Genomic DNA, 23,288 nt, shown 5'->3' with positions numbered 1-23,288 from the left:
GGCTGCTAGAGTGCTGCTGTGCTGGGAGGGCCAGAAAATGCAGATGGCGTCTGAGGACGTCCTGAACAAGCTCTTCGCCTGGAAGGCCCGGCTGAGGACTGGTGCGCCTCATCATTGGCGGGACCAGTCACTGGTGACAACCGTGTATGGTGCTTTGTTGTCGAGTAGCCAGAATGCTGTCATCCTGAGGAAGGACAGCACCTGCCATTTTCTGGGAACCACTGACTCTCTGACGGGGCTGGACCTCAGCATCCGGAGCACGATGTGTCCCCACAACTTTCTGGCCTGCTGTGTCACCGTCCCTTCCCCGTTGGACAGTGGGGAACACAGAGAGTATGGGAGCAGACATTGACTGCATCACTTGCCCAAGCTGAAGCAGAGTTTGTGCCTGCAATGCGCCCGAGTCTGCGACGTGGTCAAGGGCATGCGTCACACACTCTGGAACTCCACTGTTGCTGCTCGAGGCCACCAACCTCTGTGTGTGGGCAGTGATGGCCTCGCTGGACTCACGATTCACAACGACAATGTATGTCGCTTCCTCCGCAACAGTCGCAGTGAGCTTGTCGATGTTCTCTAGGATCTGTCCAATGCAACAATAAGATCACGGTGCATAACTGTGGTTTCCCTGGACATTTCCACCAGGTCCAGTTCCATGTCTGCCTGTCGTTGAGCAGACCGACTTTGCTGACTCACCCTCCGGAGAGCTGGCCTGCGAGATTTCATCCTGGCCCTGCATTGCTGTACGCCACTGGGGCCAGGACCCTCCGACTCCTCAAACCCCAGGAAGTTGGCATCGTCCCCAGATGTATTCATTCCAGATGGGGCAACTGGTGGGCTGTGAGGCTCAGCCAGAGCAGTCTCTTCCCCTCCCACATCGTCTCCCCTATGGCCAGAAGTGGAGGGCTCCGTCGAAGGATGCTGCGCTTCCGGTTGGTCATCTGCAAGTAGAAAACAGACATGCGGTTAGCAGCAGGGGAGGGGGCAGGGTAATATGAGGAAGGTGGCATTGCACATGATCATTTGAAGGCCCACCGCCATTTCATTATATGTCTCAATGCAGTCTCTTCAGTCACACTATCCATTTACATACCCTCACTACCCGAAGGGGGCTCGGCATCACCCCCAGCCTCTACCCGAGCTGGTACTCCTATGAGGGCCGACACCTGTTCCTCTACATCCGTTAATGGGAGTAGTTGAGGCAGCTCTACGCCTGTGCGCAGCTGGTCCCTCCTGTTATGGGGGTGCTTGGACTGCAAAGACAAAAATAGAAAGGGTTCAGAAAGGGCTTCTCTGCTATTGTGGCACATATGCCTGCCATAGTACAATAGGTGATATTGTGTGAATGTTGTAGTGGCTTCTGTTCAGTCTGTTTGGATGTTGCATGTGCTTCATGAGGAATTGTTAGGAGGTTAGAAGGAGGTAACATGGGGGCTGCAGGTGATCTTTCTGTATGGCATAGCAGCAGCTGGAGTGTATTGTGAGGAAGGATGTAAAGATTGAGTTTATGTGCATCGATCATTAGAAGCAAGCCTTCATCTTTCTTATGCACTGTGAAAGCCACCCCGCAGACTGTTGAGAGCGACCATATGCATAAAAAACTTCACATATTGTGTGAGACTCATGTTAGAAGTCATGGAGGCATACATAAATGCAAATGGTACTCACCCTGAAGACTCTGGTAAGGTCATTGAACTTTTTATGACACTGTTTCCCAGTTCTGGGTACAGTGTCTGCAGCAGAGACCTCCTGCACAATTTCCTTCCATAGTCTTTTAAAGACAGGTGGGAGTGGTCTGGCTCCCCCAGCAAGATGGAGTGAGGGTCACCTCCTCTCCACCGCGCTCAACAAGGCCTCATTCGCATCAGCGCTGAAGCGCCGAGCAAGTTGCCTTCCGTCCTGCTCCTCCATCTCTGCAGAAGTGACTGAAGTGAGGTGGTTTATATGTGCAAAATGGCTGCCTCCTTTAACGCCGAAAGTTTTGACTCGCGCGCACAAAGTCAGTTGTGCAACGCTTGACTTAACGCCAATGCTCCTCCAACTGACTTTTTCGCCGAAACTTAGAGTCAGAGGTGCAAACTACTTTCGGGCGCTAACTTTAATGCACCGCCACAATTAACGCCCCAAAATCCAGCCCAAAATATTGCACTGGATTTTTTTTGGGGGGGAAAAACTTCCTATCGACAGCATCCAGTTTAAAATAAACAATATCTGCAGTCTTGCTTTGGCTCTCTCTCACAAATGAGCTCAACATTCAGAGCTCTCCCCTCAGGACTAATTTTGCTTGATTTCTAAATTGTGCCCACTTGATCACACCAGTTTGCATCCCCCTCTTCCTCACTAAACCGCTTCATTTCCAGCCACATCATTATCTGGATACTTTCTGATTTGATCTGGTAGCCCTTGCATACTAAAGACATCTGATGCATTCTCAGTACAAAAGATCTCACTGGGCCAAAGCACCCCTAAACAGTCTTTGGCAGAGAAAATTAATTTCCTGAGTAAACTCAAATATTGTTCATTTTTATATGCAAGCTGTTGTCTCTACAGGAGCATAATTATTATGTATTAATCTTCTTTTAGGAGGTCATTTTTGTAAATAATACTCTGGGGATGTGAGATTGGGAGGGAGAGGTTAATGCTCTTGTATATTTTTGCATGTAATTTTATATATACACTCTCATCATTTTTTTAGTACACCTATTTGGCAGATGCCAGTCCAATAATTTTACTGATGAGTCCATTTTCTTCCCCTTTGTTTCTTCAAGATGCTGCATTCATTTTTCCCTTCTCTTTTGTACTCTTTACTCTTGTATCTACGGCTTGCAGATATTTTACTACGTTAAAGTTGTTATCTAATGCAAGTTGTTGTTGTTGTTGCAGTCTTTTGAAAAATCTGAGGATTAATGATGGCTCCAGTGGTAATTAAGAAGCAGTTCTTGTTTGGGTTTGGTAGCTGTCCCTTTAAATACGGCACAACCCATTTAAGGTTTCAACCAGCCACCAGCACCTGCAGCCACAAACCTATGCCATTACATGGAAACATAGAAAATAGGTGCAGGAGTAGGCCATTCGGCCTTTCAAGCCTGCACCACCATTCAATAAGATCATGGCTGATCATTCACCTCAGTACCCCTTTCTTGCTTTCTTTCCATACCCGTTGATCCCTTTAGCCGTAAGGGCCATATCGAACTCCCTCTTGAATATATCCAACATCAACAACTCTCTGCAGTAGAGAATTCCACAGGTTAACAACTCTCTGAGTGAAGAAGTTTCTCTTCATCTCAGTCCTAAATGGCTTACCCCTTATCCTTATACTGTGTCCCCTGGTTCTGGACTTCCCCAACATCGGCAGCATTCTTCCTGCATCTAACCTGTCCAGTCCCATCAGAATTTTATATGTTTCTATGAGATCCCCTCTCATCCTTCTAAACTCCAGTGAATACAGGCCCAGATGATCCAGTCTCTCCTCATATGTCAGTCCTGCCATCCCGGGAATCAGTCTGGTGAACCTTCGCTGCACTCCCTCAATAGCAAGAACGTCCTTCCTCAGATTAGGAGACCAAAACTGAACACAATATTCCAGGTGAGGCCTCACCAAGGCCCTGTACAACTGCAATAAGACCTCCCGGCTCCTATACTCAAATCCCCTAGCTTTGAAGGCCAACATACCATTTGCCTTCTTCACCACCTGCTGTACCTGCATGCCCACTTTCAGTGACTGATGAACCATGACACCCAGGTCTCGTTGTACCTCCCCTTTTCCTAATCTGCCGCCATTCGGATAATATTCTGCCTTCCTGTTTTTGCCACCAAAGTGGATAAGCTCACATTTATCCGCATTATACTGCATCTGCCATGCATTTGTCCACTCACCTAACCTGTCCAAGTCACCCTGCAGCCTCTTAGCATCCTCCTCACAGCTCACACCGCCATCCAGCTTAGTGTCATCTGCAAACTTAGAGATATTACATTCAATTCCTTCATCTAAATCATTAATGTATATTGTAAATAGCTGGGGTCCCAGCACTGAGCCCTGCGGCACCCCATTAGTCACTGCCTACCATTCTGAAAAGGACCCGTTTATCCCGACTCTCTACTTCCTGTCTGCCAACCAGTTCTCTATCCACGTCAGTACATTATCCCCAATACCATGTGCTTTAATTATGCACACCAATCTCTTGAGTGGGACCTTGTCAAAAGCCTTTTGAAAGTCCAAATACACCACATCCACTGATTCTCCCTTGTTCACTCTACTAGTTACATCCTCAAAAAATTCTAGAAGATTTGTCAAGCATGTTTTCCCTTTCATAAATCCATACTGACTTGTCACTGCTTTCCAAAAAGGGTTGCTATTTCATCTTTAATAATTGATTCCAACATTTTCCCCACTACTGATGTCAGGCTAACCGGTCTATAATTTCCCGTTTTCTCTCTCCCTCCTTTTTTAAAAAGTGGTGTTACATTAGCTACCCTCCAGTCCATAGGAACTGATCCAAAGTCGATAAACTGTTGGAAAATGATCACCAATGCATCCACTATTTCTAGGGCCACTTCCTTAAGTACTCTGGGATGCAGACTATCAGGCACGGAGTATTTATCGGCCTTCAATCCCATCAATTTCCCTCACACAATTTCCCGACTAATAAGGATTTCTTTCAGTTCCTCCTTCTCACTAGACCCTCGGTCCCCTAGTATTTCCGGAAGATTATTTGTGTCTTCCTTCGTGAAGACAAAACCAAAGTATTTGTTCAACTTTGTTCCCCATTATAAATTCACCTGATTCTGACTGCATGGGACCTACGTTTGTCTTCACTAATCTTTTTCTCTTCACAGACCTATAGAAGCTTTTGCACTCAGTTTTTATGTTCCCAGCAAGCTTACTCTCATACTCTATTTTCCCCCTCCTAATTAAACCCTTTGTCCTCCTCTGCTGAATTATAAATTTCTCCCAGTCCTCAGGTTTGCTGCTTTTCCTGGCCAATTTATATGCCACTTCCTTGGATTTAACACTATCCTTAATTTCCCTTGTTAGCCACAATTCAGCCACCTTCTCCGTTTTATCTTTGCTCCAGACAGGGATGTACAATTGTTGAAGTTCATCCATGTGATCTTTAAATGTTTGCCATTGCCTATCCACCGTCAACCCTTTAAGTATCATTTGCCAGTCTATTCTAGCCAATTCATGTCTCATACCATCGAAGTTACCTTTCCTTAAGTTCAGGACCCTAGTCTCTGAATTAACTGTGTCACTCTCCATCTTAATAAAGAATTCTACCATATTATGGTCACTCTTCTCCCAGGGGTCTCACACAACAAGATTGCTAATTAGTCCTTTCTCATTACACATCATCCAGTCTAGGATGGCCAGCCCTCTAGTTGATTCCTCGACATATTGGTCGAGAAAACCATCCCTAATACACTCCAGGAAATCCTCCTCCACCATATTGCTACCAGTCTGGTTAGCCCAATCTATATGTAGATTAAAGTCGCCCATGATAACTGCTGTACCTTTATTGCACGCATCCCTAATTTCTTGTTTGATACTGTCCCCAACCTCACTTCTATTGTTTGATGGTCTGCACACAACACCCACGAGCGTTTTCTGCCCTTTGGTATTCCGCAGCTCCACCCATACAGATTCCACATCATCCAAGCTAATGTCCTTCCTTACTATTGCGTTAATTTCCTCGTTAACCAGCAACGCTATCCCATCTCCTTTTCCTTTCTGTCTATCCTTCTTGAATATTGAATACTCCTGGATGTTGAGTTCCCAGCCTTGGTCACCCTGGAGCCATGTCTTCGTGATGCCAATTATATCATATTCGTTAATTGCTGTCTGCGCAGTTAATTCATCCACCTTATTATGAATACTCCTCGCATTGAGGCACAGAGCCTTCAGGCTTGTCTTTTTAGCACACTGCCCCTTTACAATTTTGCTGTAATGTGGCCCTTTTTGATTTTTGCCTTAGGTTTCTCTGCCCTCCACTTTTACTTTTCTTCTTTCTATCTTTTGCTTCTGCCCCCAATCTACTTCCCCCCGTTTCCCTGCCGAGGTTCCCATCCCCCTGCCATATTAGTTGAACCCCTCCCTAACAGCACTAGCAAACACTCCCCCATAAGGACATTGGTTCCGGTCCTGCCCAGATGCAGACCGTCCGGTTTGTACTGGTCCCACCTCCCCCAGAACCGGTTCCAATGTCCCAGGAATTTGAATCACTCCCTTCTGCACCACTCCTCAAGCCACAGTATTCACCTTAGCTATCCTGCAATTCCTACCCTGACTAGCACGTGCCACTGGTAACAATCCTGAGATTACTAACTTTGAGGTCCTACTTTTTAATTTAACTCCTAGTTCCCTAAATTCAGCTTGTAGGATCTCATCCCGCTTTTTACCTATATCGTTGGTACCTATATGCACCACGACAACTGGCTGTTCACCCACCCCCTCCAAAATGCCCTGCAGCTGCTCTGAGACATCCTTCATCCTTGCACCAGGGAGGCAACATACCATCCTGGAGTCTCAATTGCGGCCGTAGAAACGTCTATATATTCCCCTTACAATAGAATCCCCTACCACTAAAGCTCTCCCACTCTTTTTCCTGCCCTCCTGTGCAGCAGAGCCACCCACAGTGCCATGAACTTGGCTGCTGCTGCCCTCCCCTGATGTGTCTTCCCCCCGAACAATACCCAAAACGTTGTATCTGTTTTGGAGTGGGATGACCGCAGGGGACCCGTGCACTACCTTCCTTCCACTGCTCTTCCTGTTGGTCATCCATTCCCTTTCTGTCTGTGTACCCTTTACCTGCGGTGTGGCCAACTCACTAAACCTGCTATTCACAATGTCCTCAGCGTCGCGGATGCTCCAGATTGAATCCACCCGCAGCTCCAGTGTCGCAATGCGGTCTGTCAGGTGCTGCAGCAGGATATACTTCCCTCACATGTAGTCGTCAGGGACACTGGAAGCGTCTCTGAGTTCCCACATAGCACAGGAGGAGCACAGGTGTCCGAGCTCTCCTGCCATGACTTAACCCTTAGATATATCGTGAAGTTTGTTATAGTAGGTAATGGGTTGAGAGGCAGCCTAAGATTTTTAGCTATGTACAGAATTTGTGATTTGTTCAGTATTATGAATTTATAACCAGTTTTGGCACTAAGTGGAGAGCTGTAAAAAGGAGCAACCTGTGAACAGTTCTTGGAATATAATTGATCGGTCATAGGGAGTGAGGTAGATTTTAGCTAGCTCCAAGAGTTCATCAAGAAACAAGAAGGGCAGCTGTGTATTTAACAGTTATTCATAAAGATATAGGTTGGAGACTATGGGCTAGAACCTCCACTTTATTTGCCTGCTTAACGCCCACTTAATGCCCATTTAACCGCTGAAATGACATCGCACATTTTGGCACAAAATGGAAACTGACGGGCTTTTTTAGGAGACTTATCGGCGAGTGTTATTTTCCCAATGGGCTTAACGCCGAGAAAACATATTAGCGCCCACCCACTTTTTTGGGGTGACATCAGCAGAATGGGCGATTTTAACGCCAATATTATCCCACGGACTTAACGCCGAGATTCAATAATAACGCCCAGCCACTGTTTTTTGTCGTAAAGAGCATATTTACCCAAACTAGCGGCCATTGAGATCACCCACCGTCAATCTCACCACCTCCCACATATATCGCCCAGAATATCGCCTGCTCAAAAAACCGCCCACAAAAAGTGGAACTAACCGGGACAGACGCCAGCGGTGTGGCTGGCATTTGTTAAGTCCCAATCTTACTTGAGGAGCTGGTATCACAAAGATTTTCCTGAAAGAGCGCTGATGTGAGTGACAACACTGACACACTGCTGTGTGTGTGCAGCTCAGACATCAATGGTGCCCATCACCTTGGTGCCAGTTAAAGTTTACGTTGATTGATGTTAAGTTGTATTTAACCCTTTCACAGTAAGCAATCACCAGTGTGTAACTGTCCAGCTATCTGAGACAATGTGCAACAAGGTTATGTTCAATAACAAAAGTTTAATACCAACATTGGTTTGAAATCATAAGTAACACAGCCAATAACACCCAATCCCCACCCACATCCCACTTTTTCCACCATTGACATAAATCACACGGTCAACATGTCCAGCAACACAGAATACAAAGGCAAAGCAGGAGCATGGTCCCCAGTCCCCATACATTGCAACAAATTGCATACACCCAGATGGAGATATAACACAACCCTCACCTGCGCACATGCACCTCACTTTCCTTCCCCCCTTTCTTTCTTCTCCCCACTTCTATCCCTTCTCCTCCTCGCTCCACGGCACCTGGCTGAGGAGCTCCTCAGGTGGTGCCTCATTGGGGGGGGATGAAGGCAGATACGTTAGTTGGACGGGTACGAGAGCGGGGCATGACGAGGGGGCAACATTCTCTGATGCAGAAGCAGGATCTTGGTCCTTGCTCTCATCTGTCGTTCGCAATGGTGGTGCTGAACCTAGGGGTGGAGTGCTGCGCTCTGGGACCACTGGGAGGGCTGTGCAGCAGTGTTCCTGGCTATCACATCCAGGGACTCTGCCATGCGCGGAATGTACTCGGACATGGTAGCCAGATGTCAGGATATGCTCCCCAAAGCTTCGATGAGCTGGTCACCAATGTCTACAATCCTCCTGGACAACGGAACCATCTTTACGCTGTCATGCCGCGCTTGTGGAACAGACCTGCCATGTCCACGAGGCCTCCGCGGGTCGGTGCCGTCCTGTGGACAAATGGGGTGTCCTATGGAGAGGTGCTTGGGGCCGGCACCTCCAGAGTGGAGGCGCGACTGACCGGAGGACCAATAGATGGCCTTGGGGTGGAATGGGTTCTGGAGAGTGGCGATGCAGGTTCGTCGAAGTCCGTGCTTTCATCCGTCGAGAACAGACCCAGCGGATTGACGGGCGACAATCGGAGCTCCTCAGCACCAGCTGTAGTAGGATCTTCCGCCGACTCCTGCCCCGTGCCCCCACCTTCTGGCCTCAGTGGCCTTGCCTGGGGCCGCGCTGTTGGCTGAGCTGCAAGACACAAATAAGGTTGTTAGAGGAGAGGGGGGTGCTAGGGTGACAAGGTGAGTTCAGCGCTACACACAGCATATGCACGACAAAAGCATCACCGCTGTCAAAATCATCGCAGACATCACATTTCATGACCATTAACACATTGTGGATTGCAATGATTTTCATTAGGCCAGCATTATTTCTATGACACTTTTAGAAATCATCTATCAAATATGATTGGTCGGATATGAGTTGGTGTGGCATCTATTAACTTTACATCACGCAATGGTGTAAGCTTTACTCACGTGGCATCACTTCAGGGTCTGTAGATGCGTCTGTGGCTGTCCAGTGGAGCTTCTCCATGAGTGCTAGCACTCGCTCCTCCATGTCAATGATGTCGTTGGGGATTGGTGGCCCTCCACCCATTCGCCTCTGCATGGACCTCATCGTCGATAGCTTCTTCTGTAAAAGGTGACAGGATGACATGGCATGAGATCATTGCGTGATATCATTGCTAGGTACTGACACAGAGACTGATACAACACATAACTGACAGATGTAATCATGATTATTATGATTATTATCATTCTTTACCTAAAGACATACACCGTGACCGCAGGCTTTGAGTAAAACATTCCCGGTCAAAGTGCAAGATTTCAAATCTGCTGATAGTCACTCATGACTGTTACAAATCAAATTATCTAAATACATAAGTACATGTAAATAAATGTAATACTTACTCTTGCGGATCCCACAAGGTCATTCCATCGTTTGCGGCATTGGTTGCCCTCACGCACCTCGTTGGTCGCCGACTAGACCACCTCTGCTATCTCAGTCCATCTCCTCTGGTAGGCCTTTGGGGTGGGCTTCCCACGCCCTCCCTGTGTCAAATTACCCTAGCGTGACTCGACCTCCTGCAGGAGGGAGGCATTTGCCTTGTCCGAGAACCTCCTGGCTCTTTTGCGGCCTCTAATGTGCTCCTCTCCCACCTCACTGCTCTCTCCAGCGTCAGTATCCACAGCGTGCTGTGATGCCTCCTCCTCTCCCTCCATTATAGGGCAAATTCGGTCAAATATGTGGCTGTTAATAGCTACTTTTTGTTTGCCTACTTGCTGTGAAGCTCTCAAGTCTCCCTCCTCCTCCCAAAGCAGCCACACCACACCCAGCCACACCTTCAGTCCCTCTGAGCTCCCTCTCTCTCTCCTTTTCTGTACGTCATGGTGACCCTTGACCTCCTGATTCGCGGGAATTGAGCGTTGCTAAGGACGGCCACACTTTACGGCAGAAGGTCAAAAAAATTTAACGCGACCGCCCATTTGATATCGCTCACGGTAACGCCCATTTTCAAAAATGTAAACTCGGTGTTTTGAGAATGGGCGAGAAGCCGCCGATCTTTTTACCATCCACGCCGGAAATAACGCCCATTTTTGGGCGATAAGCTCAAAAATGGAGGTTCTAGCCCTATTTCTTATTTTCCCCTTTCAGGAGATCAATACTAAAATTTCTACCATAAATTTATATTTGTTATATTATTCTTATAGCAGCTTGTTCATTGCTTAACACATTTTTAAATAGTTCAAAATTAAAATTATATCTGATGTGATCTCTATTGCTTATCAAAACTGGGGTTAAATCCTCTGGAGGAATGGGATCATTTGAGTATCTTCAAAAATAAAAGAGCGGAGGAGTGAATTTATGGAGAGGTACTCCCGCTCGTCTGCCTTAACTTTGATCGAAAAGCTAGAGTAACCTCATGTAAACGTTGTTTTTGGGGGGATTCCGTAGCTCTTCTGCTGAAGTTATGACGGACAAGTGGGAGAACACTCATGGGAATTCAACTCTAGGGTTTCCCTGTTTTTGTCTGGGTGCACTGCTGAATGCTATCCTTTTGGCTAAGATCATGCGTAACTGACCTGACAGGGGAGTAGCCACCATGACCTCCGGGTGGTTCTCCCTGGATCAGGAAGGTATATGCTTGCTTTTTTGGAAACAGGAGGTGGGTGGGGTGGCTTGACCCATCCACCTCCACGGAGGTGTGTGGGGGACCTGACCCATTCACCTCCATGGCACGAACCTGGTATTGCAGTACTTCCAGGAATGGTGCAGTGGCTCTAGGCCTTTTGGCTAAGAGCATTGGCGCAGAGTGATCCTTGGCGTGTGCAAGGTGACCTCTGGCGTTTGTGATTTGACAAAGAATTGGAACGATTGGCTACGAATTTCCAAAAAAAAAGTAAGTCTAGTGAAGACACCCTTGAAGACATAAGGAGACTCAGAGTGATTGCAGGTATGAGAGCTGACAAAGGCCACAAAATCTAACAACCCCTACAATTTTTGAAGTTTGGAGGCATTAATTGTATGTTTTAATGAGATGACACCATAAACCTGTCTCCTTCTAATGTGGTTCCACATCCTTCAGAAGCTTTGCTAACAGTCCTCTCCTCAAGAAACCTACCTTCAACCCATCCATTCTCTCTGCAAGCACAGTGGGTCAAAGTCACAAGCAATATCCTGCATGACTGTGATCATGGCTCTGTCCTTCCTCAACTTCTCTGTTGGGGTTGACACAGTGGACCAATCCATTCCCCTCCAACGCCTCTCCTCTGCATTCCAACTTTGTTGCACTGTTCTCGCCTGGTTCCACTCTTACCTGGCACTACATAAATTCTAGCTTTTCTTCTCCTAACTATACAGTCACATCCAATGTACTACAGAAGTCTATTTCTGGATCCCTCCTCACCCTCGTTATCCCTGGCGATATCATACATAAGCATGATAATCATATGCAAGCTCGCACATTTAAGCTATCGGCACCCAGCTCTGCTTCTGTGTCTTCTCCATCAATCCAAACTCTTTCTTCAACTGCCTAGCTCTCCATTCTTTTTCTCTAGCTCTGTACTTACTTAAAAACTGTTAATCTCTAACATCTTCCAGTACTAATGAATGGGCATCGACCTGAAATGTTAACTCAGTTTTTCTCTCTCCACAGTTGCGTCCTGACCTACTGAATGTTTCCAGCATTTTCTGTTTTTATTTCAGATTTCCAGCATCCGCAGTATTTTGCTTTTGATGTTGTGTATTGACCGCCTGTTATACAACCTGTTATACAGGGTTATCTGCAGCATCATTATAGAAGAAGCAGTAGCAGGACATTTGGAAAAGCAAAATTTGGTCCGGCAGAGTCAGCATGGATTTATGAAGGGGAAGTCATGTTTGACAAATTTGCTGGAGTTCTTTGAAGATATAACAAACAGGATGGATAAAGGGGAAACCAGTGGATGTGGTGTATTTGGACTTCCAGAAGGCATTTGACAAGGTGCCACATAAAAGGTTACTGCACAAGATAAAAGTTCACGGGGTTGGGGGTAATATATTAGCAAGGATAGAGGATTGGCTAACTAACAGAGAACCGAGAGTCGGGGTAAATGGTTCATTCTCTGGTTGGCAACCAGTAACTACTGGGGTGCTGCAGGGATCAGTGCTGGGATCCCAACTATTTACAATCTATATTAACCACTTGGAAGAAGGGACTGAGTATAATGTAGTCAAGTTTGCTGATGATACAAAGATGGGAAGAAAAGCAATGTGTGAGGAGGACACAACAAATCTGCAAAAGGACATAGACAGGCTAAGTGAGTGGGCAAAAATTTGGCAGATGGGGTATAATGTTGGAAAGTTTGAGGTCATGCACTTTGGAGGAAAAAAAATCAAAATTTAAATGGAGAAAGATTGCCAAGTGCTGCAGTACAGCGGGACCTGGGGATACTTGTGCATGAAACACAAAAGGATAATATGCAGGTGCAGCAAGTGATCAGGAAGGCCAATGGTATCTTGGCCTTTATTGCAAAGGGGATGGAGTAGAAAAGCAGGGAAGTCTTGCTACAGCTATATAAGGTATTGGTGAGGCCACACCTGGAATACTGAGTGCAGTTTTGGTTTCCATATTTATGAAAGGATATACTTGCTTTGGAGGCAGACCAGAGAAGGTTCACCAGGTTGATTCCAGAGATGATGGGGTTGACTTATGAGGAAGGGTTGAGTAGGTTGGGCCTCTACTCATTGGAATTCAGAAGAATGAGCGGTGTTCACCAGACTGATTCCCGGGATGGCGGGACTGACCTATCAAGAAAGACTGGATCAACTGGGCTTGTATTCACTGGAGTTCAGAAGAATGAGAGGGGACCTCATAGAAACGTTTAAAATTCTGACGGGGTTAGACAGGTTAGATGCAGGAAGAATGTTCCCAATGTTGGGGAAGTCCAGAACCAGGGGACACAGTCTAAGGATAAGGGGGAAGCCATTTAGGACCGAGATGAGAAGGAATTTCTTCACCCAGAGAGTGGTGAACCTGTGGAATTCTCTACCACAGAAAGTTGTTGAGGCCAATTCACTAAATATATTCAAAAAGGAGTTAGATGAAGTCCTTACTACTAGGGGAATCAAGGGGTATGGTGAGAAAGCAGGAATGGGGTACTGAAGTTGCATGTTCAGCCATGAACTCATTGAATGGCGGTGCAGGCTAGAAGGGCCGAATGGCCTACTCCTGCACCTATTTTCTATGTTTCTATGTTTCTATGTCCTTCCTCAGACTAGGAGACCAAAACTGAACACAATATTCCAGGTGAGGCCTGTACAACTGCAGTAAGACCTCCCTACTTCTATATTCAAATCCCCTAGCTATGAAGGCCAACATACTATTTGCCTGCTGTACCTGCGTGCCCACTTTCAGTGACTGATGAACCATGACACCCAGATCTTGTTGCAACTCCCCTTTTCCTAGTCTGCTGCCATTCAGATAATATTCTGCCTTCGTGTTTTTGCCCCCAAATTGGATAACCTCACATTTATCCACATTATATTGCATCTGCCATTCATTTGCCCACTCACCTAACCTGTCCAAGTCACCCTGCAGCCTCTTAGCGTCCTCCTCACAGCCCACACCACCACCCAGTTTAGTGTCATCTGCAAACTTGGAGATATTACACGCTATTCCTTCATCCAAATCGTTAATATATATTGTAAAGAGCTGGGGTCCCAGCACTGAGCCCTGCGGCACTCCACTAGTCACTGCCTGCCATTCTGAGAAGGACCCGTTTATCCCGACTCTCTGCTTCCTGTCTGCCAACCAGTTCTCTATCCACGTCAGTATATTACCCCCAATACCATGTGCTTTGACTTTGCACACCAATCTCTTGTGCGGTACCTTGTCAAAAGCCTTCTGTAAGTCCAAATACACCACATCCACTGGTTCTCCCTTGTCCACTTTGCTAGTTACATCCTCAAAAAATTCCAGAAGATTCGTCAAGCATGATTTCCCTTTCATAAATCCATGCTGACTTGATCCGATCCTGTCACCGCTTTCCAAATGCGCTGCTATTTCGTCCTTCCTGATCGATTCCAACATTTTCCCCACTACTGATGTCAAGCTAACCGGTCTATAATTACCCGTTTTCTCTCTCACTCCTTTTTTAATACACACCCGACTCCGTACGACGACGCATTACATACACAAGTCTTTTACACGGGTTATACAATACAAGCAGCTTGTTGGGAGCATAATGTTTCTGGCTTTCTCAAAAGCAATTACTTGTTTTTTTCCCCATACCCAGTTCTCACCTTTGCGCAATAACACATGTAGGGGCTCTAAAAGGGTGCTTAACCCCGGTAGGAAGTTACCAAAATAGTTGAGGAGTCCCAGGAATGACCGCAGCTCCGTAACATTCTGTGGCCTGGGCGCGTTCCTGATAGCCTCTTGGCGTCTGTGGGTCGAATGCCGTCCGCCGCGATCTTTCTTCCCAAAAACTCCACTTCTGTTGCCATGAAGACGCATTTCGACCTCTTCAGCCGCAGCCCTCCGCAATCCAGTCGCTGGAGGACCTCCTCCAGGTTTTGTAGGTGCTCGGCGGTGTCCCGACCCGTAACCACTATGTCGTCATGAAAGATCACCGTGTGTGGTACCGACTTGAGTAGGCTCTCCATGTTTTTCTGCAAGATCGCTGCAGCAGACCGAATTCCAAAGGGGCATCTGTTGTAGATGAACAGTCCCTTGTGCGTGTTGATGCAGATGAGGCCCTTCGAAGACTCCTCCAGATCCTGCATCATGTAGGCCGAAGTCAGGTCGAGCTTGGTGAACATCTTGCCTCCTGCCAGCGTCGCAAATAGGTCGTCTGCCTTAGGTAGCGGGTATTGGTCCTATAGCAAGAAACGATTAATAGTTACTTTATAATGGCCGCAAATCCTGACCGTGCCATCACTTTTGAGTACTGGAACAATCGGGCTGGCCCACTCGTTGAATTCCACTGGGGAGATGATGTCCTCGCGTTGCAACCTGTCCAGCTCGATTTCCACTCTCTCCCTCATCATGTGAGGTACCGCTTGCGCCTTGTGGTGAACGGGTCGTGTTTCCGGGACCAAGTGGATCCGCACCTTCGCCCCGGAAAAGTTTCCAATGCCTGGCTCAAAAAGGGAAGGGAATTTGTTAAGAACCTGAGTACATGAGGCCTCATCGACATGTGATAGCGCTCGGATGTCATCCCAGTTCCAGCGGATTTTGCCCAGCCAGCTCCTTCCAAGCAGTGTGGGGCCATCGCCCGGGACAATCCAGAGTGGCAGTTCGTGCACCGTGCCCTCGTAGGTGACCTTGACCATGGCGCTGCCCAGGACAGTGTACGTTCTCAGTTTCGTGTGGATGGAGCTTAGGGCTGGTCTGAACGCCTTGTTGCACCACAGTCTCTCAAACACCTTTTTACTCATGATGGATTGGCTAGCGCCAGTGTCCAGTTCCATGGCTATGGGTAAGCCATTCAATTTTACGTTTAGCATTATAGGTGGACATTTTGTCGAAAATGTGTGCACTCCGTGTACTTCAGCATGTGGTTCCTCTCTCTGAGGCTCGCAATTGCTTTGATCCACCATGGACTGATCTTCCTCTGCCACGTTGTGGTTAGTAGGTTTTGCAGAGCGTGCAGCTCGTTTGCAAGCTCGTTGGAGTGCCCCATTGTGCCACAGCTCTTGCAAACATACCCTTTGAAGTGGCATGAATAGGCTGAATGGAAGCCTCCACAACGCCAACATGGTGTGAATTGCCTTGCATTCATCCTTTGTTGGGGAATCTGAGTCATCTGGGTAACCTGAGGCCTCCTGGCAGTTGCAGACTCGTGGGTTCTGCCCTGTACATTTCTGCTCGCAAACACAGTTCCAGTTAATTTATGAACACTGCTAACCCTTGTGTGCTGAGAGATTTGTTTGGTGTTATCACTGGTGGACATAAACGCCTGTGCTATCGCAATGGCCTTACTGAGGGTCGGTGTCTCTACAGTCAAAAGTTTTCGTAGGCTGGTCTCATGGCCAATGTCCAGTGCAAAAAAGTCTCTGAGCATTTGCTCCAGGTAGCCATCAAACTCACATTGTCCTGCAAGTCGCCTTAGCTCGGCTGACCTTCAGATCGCTGGCACGTGTAGAACCGATACCTCGCCATCAGCACGCTCTCCCTCGAGTTAAGATGCTCCCGAACCAGTGTACACAGCTCCTCATATGACTTATCTGTGGGTTTCACCGGAGCCAGAAGATTCTTCATGAGGTTGTAGGTCGGTGCCCCGCAGACTGTGAGGAGGACCGCTCTCCTTTTTGCAGCGCTTCCTTCTCCGTCCAGCTCGTTGGCTACAAAGTACTGGTCTAGCCGTTCGACATAGGCTTCCCAGTCCTCACCCTCTGAGAACTTCTCCAGGATGCCCACAGTTTGCTGCATCTTTGCGTTGGATTCGTATTCTCGTCGCCAGTTATTGTGTTCCTAACACAGATGAGGCTGCACACAAGGAGGTTAAAGTAACAGTTACTTCAGTCTTTAATAAGACACTCCAGAGTGAGCAACAGGCCTTAGGGGCCGGCTTATATACAGTGCTCCCAAGAGATGCTGGGATCCCTTGGGACTTCAGGGGATGAGCTCCCTGGTGGCAGAACATGGGAGTGCATGCTTTACAGATACACAACAGGGAATCCCCTCCATTATGATGCACAATATCAGTTCTACTATACGTCTAGTCAATTGTATAGATTTAAACATCAGGTATCACATTACCGTGAACTTAAAGTAACAACAGTATGACACAGTTTACATTTTGCAACGTGTACAACAAAACTTTCAGCAGAAAATTCCTAATAACATTTCATTGTAATTATAATAAGACATATATATAAGAGACCAAATAATCTCCGAACAGCAGTTCCAGTTTCAGACTTGAAACTGTATTGAAACAACCATAAAGATCATTATAATTTGATCCCAAAGGTAGTTGATTTTTGACAGACTCAGTCTACTTCTAATAATCAAATAATGGGCTTTAATGTGAAACATACTTGCAATAAAGCCCTCTTTCGATCATCCTGTGCCATACCTCATTCCCTGGTGGTGTCAGATTATGAATTTATTATAAATGGTTCAGTTGTGCTGCATGTTTGGAAGGACAGGCAGATCACCTGCTCTGAAACTTCTGCCAAAAATGCTTTAATCTCGTTAGAAAGTGCACGAGTCTGTGAAAATGCCTGACCTCCACAATACCTCTTCTTTATAGTAAGGCCTGTACTAGTAACTTACCATATGAGAGACACCAGAAAATTGCATCATCTATAATTTTCACTACATCGACTGGACTAATCCTGTTTAAATATAATCAATAATGATGGCATGAGAACTATCCTATACTATAATCGTCCACTAAAGCTAGGCTCCTTCCCTGAGTCCTGCATCTTACCCCAAGTGCATGGTACGAATATGTTTCTGGATCCCTGCAGAAGTACTAAGCACCTTTCCACAATTCTTCCATAAACACTTGAACATAACTTTCATGGAGTTCTGTAAAATAAAAGATAATAGATTAAAAGTTTCCTGTGTCATTGAAATTCTGCCATCTTGGGGTCTAACCTTATAGTAGACATGTAAAATGATCCAAATAATTGTTGTGTATGAGTGAGATAAATGGGAAGTTTGTAAGGACTGACGGGCCAAGGGTGGGCTTTTGAGGAGGGAGGTGATAATTACGGTTTTTAACAGGAGGCGGACAGTACTCGAGAGGTGGGAACTATTTAAAATGTCAACTCGCATGGGGGCCAGGAAGGGAAGTTGGGTGGTCAGTAGTTTAGTAGGAGCAGAGTCGTGGGAACAAGAGTTGGGGATGGGAGTGGGGGGCTGCTGAACAAGATAGGAGAGAAACTAGAGAAAGATGTGAGATTGGAGCTCTGCATTTGGGGAAACATTCATTAATCAGAGTCAGTCAGCACAAATTTCTAAAAATGCAGCTCATGATTAATCAACCTAAAGGAATTCTTTGAAGAAATAACAGCGATAAATGGATTGCAATGGATGTGGTTTATATGAATTTACAAAAGCTTTTGATGAGGTACCAATTAAAATGTCTACAATTTCTGAGGGAGATGGACTTGCATTTGCAATAGTTGTTACAAGAGAACCCTGTAAAGGTGATTTTAGGAGCATGATCTGGGACCCTCCTTAGATTCGGGAGTCTAAGGGGGGCCTGGCAGTAAGCTGAAGACAGGCCTGAAAGTAAGTAGGTTTTTAATAAAAAATTGCAGACTTTCTTGCGTCTCTTCAGCAGCAGCCAGAAGGCCCTGAGGCTACCAACCAGACCCACAGCTGTAGCTAAGCACCTTTTTCATCCCCAGTTTAACAGTACTAGACTCAGCCAGAGAGCTGGCCTATGCCGAGAGAGCGACTAGGCACCATGTTAATGGCTCAGGACAGATGCACTTGGGCCTGGATAGACGCAGTGCCCTTTGGGTGCGCTGAGTCATGCTGAGGTACTCTTCCATGGGTGCTGACAGTACCTCACCCAAACAATCATTTATCCTCTGTGAGCTCAAACAGTGAGGCCCCAAAATTTATAGTGGATTGCTCCAGCAGTGCAATTATGGTGGAGCGGAACCTTCACCCACCCTAGCCTTGAGCCAGAGACCCCTTCCAAAGTCTCAGGGATGGGGTCATTTGCATAGCCAGGATGAGCTACTAGTGCCTTCAAGGGTGCATCACAATCACTCTGCCTGAGGTCCCTCTGCACCCAACAGGTGCAAAGAGTAAACTTTTTGGAGTTCAGCTCTAAAAGAAACCACTTGCCTCCAGTCAAGATAATGAATCCCTTTCGTTACCTTGGTCTCGGTAAGGATCATCATCATCATAGGCGGTTCCTCATATCGAGGATGACTTGCTTCCACCCCAAAAAGGGATGAGTTTCAATGAAGGATCTAATATTCCAGGTCCCGAACTACATGTTGAAGGGTGGAAGATGTCTGTACGTGGATTATTTTAACGTGTGGCGGCCGTTGCACACCAGCCACCACACGGGCTTGACAGAGCTAGGTCTTGGCCCAGTGGCAAGAATTAACCAAGATGTCTGGAGACCAGCTCTGCTGCACAGACCTAGTGCACACACATATCGCAGTATGGGCTGGCCCGTGCTGCCCCGGGGCCCTCATCTCTTCTGAGCCCCGAACTCTCGCCTCTCCTGGGCCCGGATCATGTCGCTCCACGATCACTCACCGCTCCTGATGTACCTGCCCACGCTCCATTCAGCAACCTGGGCCTTGGTGACGTCCAATCCAGTCGCCCTCTTCACAGCCGTCACTCTCCAGCATGCGCTGTACCTTGAAGTGGTACGCTCCTTTGAAGGCCCCGACCTGCTGATGGAGGAATGGGACTCTCTGCTGGCATGAGTTCCACTGAAGCCTTTCGAGGGTGTAAAGGACAGAACCTCCCCCAGGATAGTCCGGGAATTCCGCCAACATTCCCCCTTGGTTTACCCATAGTACCCCACTGGAGTTTAAAGGGCCAATCTGAACGGGGCAGAACCTTGGCAAAAGTGGAGTTTGCCTCAAGTTCCTGACCCTCACCCTCTGGGGCATAAATCAGGCTTTTCACCCTCTGCAGCACCAAGATTTCTGGGGACAGAGAGCGGATGGAAAGATTCAAACAGCGAGTTATGGGAGAGACAGGCACAGATTTGGGAGCAAATATTTTGAAAAGGAAAGGGAGGTTGGCGATTAGGCGGTAGTTTATAAGGTCAGAGGCAGATGAATGAGAAGAAGAACTGGGAATTACACCTGGGGCAATCTAAACATACCTTTCTTTTCCTCGGTATGGGCTCATCAAACAACAGGTTACTGGATTCTGCCTCATCGATGCTGTCATCTGGCTGGATAGCTGCACGGAAAGGTTTGAAGCTGTCGGCCGCTAAGGGTGGTGATGGGGTAGATGGATTTGACTGATCACTCGGGGCACCCCAGCTCCAGTTGCCACTGCTGCTGTAGCTCGATGACATGTTAGCTCCCTCCTTCCAAGAACCGTTCTGATCTGTTACACAAAATGCAGCAGAAATTTTCATTCAACAGGCGCATCATTTGTAACATACAGTACATTGCATAACCTCCAGTAACGTTGTGATGTTGTCACCTATGTCACAATGGAATAGATTTTCACCTGTAAAGTGATGGAGCCGATCACCTGCCTATATAGAACATGCCTAGTTTTAATTTCTTCTCACCCCCTCACCATTATCCTGTCCTCCTCCCACTCTGGTCCTCTGTCCCTGCTCCTCGTCTTTTCCCCTTCACCCCACTGAGAAAGGTGGCTCATTACACCCACTACCCACCGAGAAGAAAATGAGTCCAATCCCGTAGCACTGGAAAATTCATGCCCTTACCACCCCGGTCCCGCCCCCCCGAGTGGAAGTCGAGCGCCCAAGATTGCGCTCCACTTTCTCTCGAGGACGGTAACCCAAATTTCGCGGCCGGAGCAGGACTTCTGTGCCGGGCGCAGGAAGTCCCACCTTGCTTCGGTTACCTCCCTCCAAACGGGGCTCTACTGAATTTCGGCCCCATGGTCACTCCTGAGATTGACCTAGTCGGCTGTCTAATAAATTAAACATTGAAGGTATTGACTGACTTAATTCTGCAAGCTGTGGCTCAGTGGGTAGAATTCTTGTGTCTGAGTCAGAAAGCTGTGGGTTCAAGTCCCACTCCAGAGAATTGAGTACATATTCCAAGTTGACACTCCAGTGCAATGCTGAGGGAGTGCTGCACTGTTGGAGGGTACCGTCTTTCAGATGTGGTGGTAAACCAAGAGCCCAATCTTCCCTCTCAGGTGGACGTGAAAGATTCCATGGCGCTATTTCGAAGAAGAGCAAGGGAGTTCTCCCTGGTGTCTTGGCCAATATTTATCCCTCAACTAACATTACTAAAACAGATAATCTGGTCATTATCACAGTGCTGTTTGCGGGACCTTTCTGTGTGCAAATTGGCTCCACGTTTCCTACAATACAATAGTAACTACACTTCAGAAGTATTTCATAGTTGTAAAGCACTTTGGGACGTCCAGAGGCCGTGAAAGGCGCTATATAGATGGAAGTTCTTTTTTCCTTTGCAATGTCCTGAGACGGACTTAGTCAGCAGTCCAATGAATCGAGCATCGAAGATATTGACTGAATTATCCCTGCATTGGTTCCATTAGATCACTGGGGTAGAAACTGAGATGCGTTACGCCTATTTTTCAGACGTAGAACAGTGTAAATCATACCAATTTAGCAGTGGGACAGCCTGCACCCAATTTGCGGAGCTGTTGGTTCCACTGCTAAATTTTTTTAGCAGTTAACAGTCTGTACTCCAGCAGATTACTAGGATTGCTGTGGCATTGCCTCAGGAGACCGAACCTGCTGTCCTCTCTCAGGATGACAGCGTTCATACTCCCACCACTGCCACTCCACCAGTGCCCTTGCTGCTGCCTGCCAGCGATCCCGGACAGCTGCTGCCCATGCCGAGGTAGTGCAGTCCGAAGCCGGGCCTACTATGCCTAGAGCTCCTCGAGGTCAACCTGCAAGGCCATCTGCTACTCCCCCAATGAAAGTCAGCAGGCTTCCACCAGTCATGCTGCATTCACTGCATAGGAGCACTAGGACAGGCAAAGGCACACTGAAGACAGGCACTAAAGGAATGTACAAGAGTGATGAATTGATTTTTTGATGTACAAAAGCAGAATACTGTGGATGCTGGAATCTGAAATAAAATCAGAAAATGCTGGAAATACTCAGCAGATCAGGCAGCATCTGTGGAGAGAGAAACAGAGTTAAGATTTCAGGTCAATGGCCCTTCGTCAGAACTGGAAAAAGTTAGAGATTAAACAGGTTTTTAAGTGAGGGGCAGGGAAAGGGGGAGGGGAGAACTAAATGGAAGGTCTGTGATAGGGTGGCAGAAGAGATTAAGAGACAAAAGGGATGACGGTGCAAGGCAAAATGAGATGGTAATGGAACAAGTTCAGTAACAAAAGATGTGTCTAGATAGGGTGTAAATGGAGATGGCAGAATCATCAACAGCTGCCATGGGAAAGAGAGAAAAAAAAAGAAAAAAATTCGGGCAGAGGTTATGGTTTGAAATTGTTGAACTCATTGTTGAGTCCAGAAGGCTGTAAAGTGCCTGAACGAAAGATGAGGTGCTGTTCCTCCAGCTTACATTGAGCTCCATTGGAACAGTGCAGGAGGCTGAGGATGGAGATATCAGAGTGGGGATGGAGTGGAGAATTAAAGTGACAGGCAACCGGAAGCTCGGGGTCATGCAGACTGAACGGAGGTGTTCTGCAAAATGATCACCCAATCTGCATTTGGTCTCACCAATGCAGAGGAGACCACATCATGAGCAGCGAATCAAGTATACTAAATTGAAAGAAGTACAAGTAAATCGCTGTTTCACCTGGAAGGAGTGTTTGTGGCCCTGGACAGTGGGAAGGGAGGAGGTAAAAGGGCAGGTGTTCCATCTCCTGCGCTTGCATAGGAAGGAGCCGTGAGGAGGGGATGCTGGGGGTGATTGGGGAGTGGACCAGGATGTCGTGGAGGGAGCGGTCCCTTCGGAATGCTGAGAGGGGAGGGGAAGATATGATTGGTGGTGGGATCACGCTGGAGGTGGTGGAAATGGCGGAGGATGATCCATTGAACGTGGAGGCTGGTGGGGACAAGGAAAGCCCTGTCATGTTTCTGAGAGGGTGGGGAAGGGGTGAGAGCAGAAGTGCAGGAAATAGACCTATTTCCCGCACTTCTGCTCTCTATTGACAAACATTCACTATGAGCCCACTGACCCCCACAGCTACCTAGACTACACTTCCTCCCACCCCGCTTCCTGTAAGGACTCCATTCCATTCTCCCAGTTTCTCCGTCGCATCTGCTCTGACGACACCACCTTTCATATTAGTACTTCCGATATGCTTTCCTTTTTCCTCAACTGAA

At 47.2% G+C, this 23,288-nt stretch overlaps 1 protein-coding gene across 2 annotated transcripts in view; it reads right to left on the bottom strand.

The window, feature by feature from the left end:
- znf704 (zinc finger protein 704) overlaps positions 1 to 23,288 on the bottom strand; it is a 394,480-nt gene that overhangs the window by 84,968 nt on the left and 286,224 nt on the right. For both annotated transcript variants that reach the window (XM_070890989.1, XM_070890995.1), the window contains 2 exons: positions 20,142 to 20,371; positions 17,763 to 17,863 (listed from right to left, as the gene is read on the bottom strand). In XM_070890989.1, coding sequence (XP_070747090.1) covers positions 17,763 to 17,863; positions 20,142 to 20,371 — 331 coding nt within the window. The remainder of the gene's footprint in view (positions 1 to 17,762; positions 17,864 to 20,141; positions 20,372 to 23,288) is intronic.

Source organism: Pristiophorus japonicus, chromosome 1 (assembly GCF_044704955.1).
Source record: "Pristiophorus japonicus isolate sPriJap1 chromosome 1, sPriJap1.hap1, whole genome shotgun sequence".
NCBI lineage: Eukaryota > Metazoa > Chordata > Chondrichthyes > Pristiophoridae > Pristiophorus > Pristiophorus japonicus.
This window is presented reverse-complemented; position numbering and strand designations above follow the sequence as displayed.